Genomic DNA, 4,913 nt, shown 5'->3' on the forward strand with positions numbered 1-4,913 from the left:
GGGGGGGGGGGGGGGGGGGGGGGAGGGGGGAGAGAGAGAGTGTGAGTGGAGTGGTGCTTAGTGGGGTTAAACCATGACATTAGGCTTGCACAGAAATGTCACCTCTCATTTGACCAGCTGTGGAGATGAGAGCAGCCAGCAGATATGGGATCATCGAGGCAGGCTCAGAGGCAGAGGAGCAGAAATCTAAAACAATGTAAATGCACTAGTCCCTAAATTCAGTTTGAAGAAATGTTTCAAAAAACAGTTATTATTGCAAATTCTAAAGAAAGAAAAGAAATCTCCAGACATTAAATCATACCTAGATAAATATTTACCTCCAGTAGCAGGCAATGATTCTTTTTTGTTGCTGTACCCAAAAATATCCATTCAGGTCAGTGGAGTTATTTATACCTGTGGGTTTAGACTAGCACAGAGAAATCAGAGCAGAGGCCACATATCAAAAATTAATTTTCAAAATCCTTTTTGGACATGCGTGCTATTGTTTGAGTATCTCTGCCTAAGAGGTCTGTCAATTGGTGCCAAATGAATATACAACAGTGCTTCCCAAGAGGTCAGAGATGGAGATTGGAAGAGAAAGCTTTGATTTCAGTAGAACCACAGCCCAAAAAGAGCAGTAAAATAGGTTTGTTTTTCCATTTTATAATTAAGAATGAGCACAGCAGTTATTCAAACACACCAGCTTTGGGTAGTTCTCTATTTCATTGATGTTTTTCCAAATTTCAATTGAAATTTTGTTGAATGGTTGAATGTTGAATTTTCTATTATGCAGGAAAACTTGCACTTACTTGCAAGTCGCTTGATGAAACACCACAGTGCCAGTTTTAGATTCTCCTCTTCTGGCATAGAAAGGCCACAGTGACTGGAGAAACCCTACATTGGAGCGGCATGGTTGCTCTCGCCCAGTTGGAGCAGGATGCTGGAAAGGGGCTGGAGCATCAGCCCTGCCCAACAGCACCTGGGTGAGGTGTGGCAGAGCAGAGCACAGCCCAACTGCTGCCTTGAAGGCAAAGCCTGCCAGTCCTACACAGGGAAGGAGTTAGTGCTGAGAGCTTTAATTTGGAAATATCAATAAAGATCATTGGAGCTTTCACAGCCACTCTTGCCAGCGAATGCGTTAGCCTGTCTCATCGTTCCAGAGCTGCTGCATTTAAAGACAAACATATGATGACTTCTCCATAGCACTGACACAGGCATGTGCAAAACCGATCATTCCTTTCCCAGCACAACCTCTGAAGTGATGGCACAGCTAGGGCAAGCACAGCTGAAAGCAGTCTGAAGCCAGAAACACTGCAATGCCTGCTGCTGTTGAGACCAGAAGCCATGCAGGATCCATCCTCTGATCAAAGCCACCTGATGCCTCTTTCTGTCACCTATTAGGAAGCCAATTTATAGGCTTAAACATTCTCACCTCCTGCCGTTTTCCAATCCTGTGGTCATCAGAGATGGATACAAGATAATGAAGTGCTCTCTGCTGCTGCTCACCTCTCCCAGTCCATCGCACCAGTCTGGGGACAGCACATGCAGTGCTAAACCACCTTTAGCACCAGCTCTGATCCATGTGCCATTTGTATCCGAGCACAGAAGCAGCAGCCTCAGCTGCTTTTCAAACACCCCAGCTGATTTTGGTTACTGGAAACAGTCCACTGCCAATGCTGTTCTGAGCTGCTTACACCCAGGTCTGCTGTAATCTGTATTTTTAAGACTTTGTTTCCCATTTAAAAAAGAATTCCCCCCACCTCCCTTTTGTGTCCATGAAGCATCTTGGGTTTTATTAATTTTATATTTTTTCTTTTTTTCATTTTATTAATTTTCATTTATATTTTGCACAGTTTTCTCAGGGAAGACCATGGCCCCTGTATTAAATGATGTAGAGTCTGTGTTTCAGTCTGACAAGGCCTGTCAAGCAGTGGGTTAATTAAGCCTCTTAGCAGGATACAATGAGTCTAAAGAGGATAGAAAGATCAGGATTCTTTGCGGTGAAGGCTTTTACTCACTACTATTTTGGGAACCCATTCATGCCAGCATGGAGGGGCTGCTTTCGTGGGAAACACATTGGATTACACGAGCAGCCCCCTAAAGCTCCTGTTCCCTCTTGGTACGCAGCAGGGGGGTTGTCCCCAAAGCGACATCTCTGGTGGCACTTGTGTGCCTGCTATGGGGATACATCAGAGGCACAAGGAGTCCCAGTTTGGGCAGACATGAGACCATCTCCATTAATTCCCATTTTAGGGATGTGTAGAGTGTTCTGCATCCCACTTTGGGGACTGGAACATAAAAGCTAATGCTACGCCTTGAATCATCCAACTGCTTCATATCTTGGAACAAAAAGACACATTAGATGATAGTGACTTTTGTATATTGAGGGTGGAAGGGGGAAGGTCCTTTTTTATTTGCTTTGGCAACCCAACAGGGCCCTTGAACACTTCAGCTATGAACATTCAAGAAAAGTACGTTACCTGCACAAGATTAATATAGCTACAGGGGCTCTGTGATCCACAGCTGTCAGAACGATTTGCCAGATCACTTTAAAAAATTGTGCCATCAATAGAGTTACTAAACTTACTTAAACAAGTTTCACATTCAGATTTAGAAACAAAATATGAATTAGTCTTGCTGAAATGGGTTAGTTACTGCAGGGAGACACAGCATGGTCATTCAGGTCGGATCCTGTATCCTGGCCTGTCACTGACCTCTGACAGCATCTTAGGTCTTTCCACCTCCTTTCTTGTGTGCATCTTGTCCATTTAGGTCACGGTATCTTCAAGGAAGGGAACAGCTCTTATTTTTTGCTTGTGCATTAGGGTTCTGACTTTGATTAGTTAAAATAGAATGTGGTTATCAACTGCTAATTAATAGCAAACAATTTCAGACTCTTCCATCGCTCTCCCATCAAATACTGCCTGTATTTCCCTTCCATGGCTCATCTTCACTGCAGGGGGACCACAGTCCCTCTGCTACAAACGTTGTTTCTGGTGAGCACAGGGTAAGTGTGTGCGGGCTCTGTCCATGCACTCGTCTTTCCAAACAAGCCAAAGAAGGTGTCAACCAAAACCTGCAGACTGCTCAAGGAAAGAAAGCGTCACACTGAACAGAAAATGAGGCCAAGAGTAGGAAACAAAGGGCAAGCACCACTGAAATGTTTCAGGCTGGAAAGAGGTTACCACTAATTAGAGTGCCACTGGGATGAGCGTTAAGCATCACGGCTGTTCAGCACAAACGAGCGCTGCTGGTGCTGCAGCAAGGTTTCTGAGGATCTAGCTGATAAATGGAGCACGTATGGGAACAATAGCCATTAGGCAATTAACTCCTACAGTATGTTGCTCATGTTTCCATTATTCTAGATACTGAAGAGATACTTCACTCAATACGCATTTTCATAGTTTACTGAGAATCAAGTTATGCTTGTAGAGCCCAATTGCTACAATTTAGGTTGTTCTCCAAAAAGAAGGACTACATTGCTTTCCACTGTTCTCCAGCCCAGGCCAATTCCCAGGGAATTTTTTCAAAAACAAGTTTCCTGTAAGTTTACTAGCTAATATCTTTACAGAATATGGTCTAATTTTCCTTATGATGTGACTCGGTTGACAAGTCTTTTGTGGCTTCTTACTTGCTCAGTTTGGTGTGTTTAGAAATCTGTTGTACCATTGTTTTTTTCTGTTTTACCATTGGTTTTTTTCCCATCCTTCACATGTAGTGCATATCTATAATGTCCCCACACATACAGCAGTGGAACATCACCTACAATACTAGTACTGAGAAGTGCCTTCTGGCTAACGTACTTCTTGTCCAAGTACTCCGAAATCTCCATGCTGATTTGGACTGCTTTCAGATTGACTTCTGAGGTTTACCATGGGAGTTCAGGATGGAGCCAGGGGTGCAAGTTCGGGATCATTTGAATCAGGCTTTCCTGTAACACTGTCCCAGAGAGAAAACAAATATTGCAACAGAAATACTCCAGCACTTCTGATGGTTTCTAGATCGCTTTCTGTTTTTTGCACCCTGTGTTGTTCAGCACATGGTGTGACCCAACACAACAACTGGTAGCTGAGTCCCTCACCCTGCTCCTGCCTGCTAACCCAGCAGCAGCACAGCCCCACCACCCGCCCGGGTCTGGCTTGGGTTTCAGAAGCTGGAACTCAGTGTTGGGTTGTAGGTACGTCCCTTAGTCCCTTCACTGAAAATCTAACAAGGCTGAGAAAGAAAAGATTTATTAGAGCAGCGCATTTACTCTGCCAAAGGTAAACTCCTCGCTGCATCGTTTCTCCAAGTTTTGCTCATTACTGTTTAAAATTCCTAGGGGATGTGTTTGCCTCCTACTTCACAGGACACTTTCATCACTTAATAGATGAACTGGCAATATTTTCATTTTCTTCATGTAAAGCCCTTCCTCTCTTTTTATACCCTATGGTCATAATATTTAATTGTTTCTCTTCCCAATCTTGTAAATCATGACATTGCTCTCTCCTCACTCGTCATTTAATCAAAATAGGACTCAATACAAAACTTCATTGACTAAGTGTAAACCCAGCACAGGGAACAAAAGCAGAAGGTCTTGGCTTTCATTTATTTGAGCTCAGCTCATGCCTAATCCCGTTGCTATGATCCTGGCTACGTAAGAATGCCCAGGACAGCCGATATATTAATTCCTCTCATAAGCGGGTGTATGTGGCCAGAAGGGAAATGCAGCAATGCTGATGATATCTCCTGGGGATGAAAGCACTCACAGGATGACCTGTTGAGCTCTTCTCCACTTTCCATGATATCAATAAATTTTTCTTTTCCTTCTTTCAGCTCTGCCCTCAGGAAGAGTAATCTATTGCACCATGGCTACAGAACATTATTTCATAGTTACAGCAGCTCTGGAAACCTTGCACAAGGATGAATACCGTTAAAAAGCCAAGTTAGATTCC

The 4,913-nt window shown here is 43.6% G+C and overlaps 1 protein-coding gene across 1 annotated transcript in view; it reads right to left on the reverse strand.

Annotated features, from left to right (window-relative positions):
- Positions 1-3,811, reverse strand: part of IQCJ (IQ motif containing J) — an 11,957-nt gene extending 8,146 nt beyond the window's left edge. Inside the window, exon 1 of the mRNA XM_009279472.1 lies at positions 3,746-3,811. Coding sequence (XP_009277747.1) covers positions 3,746-3,811 — 66 coding nt within the window. The remainder of the gene's footprint in view (positions 1-3,745) is intronic.
- Between the last annotated feature and the right edge of the window lie 1,102 nt (positions 3,812-4,913).

This window comes from Aptenodytes forsteri, unplaced genomic scaffold (assembly GCF_000699145.1).
Source record: "Aptenodytes forsteri isolate BGI_AS27 unplaced genomic scaffold, ASM69914v1 Scaffold299, whole genome shotgun sequence".
Classification (NCBI taxonomy): domain Eukaryota; kingdom Metazoa; phylum Chordata; class Aves; order Sphenisciformes; family Spheniscidae; genus Aptenodytes; species Aptenodytes forsteri.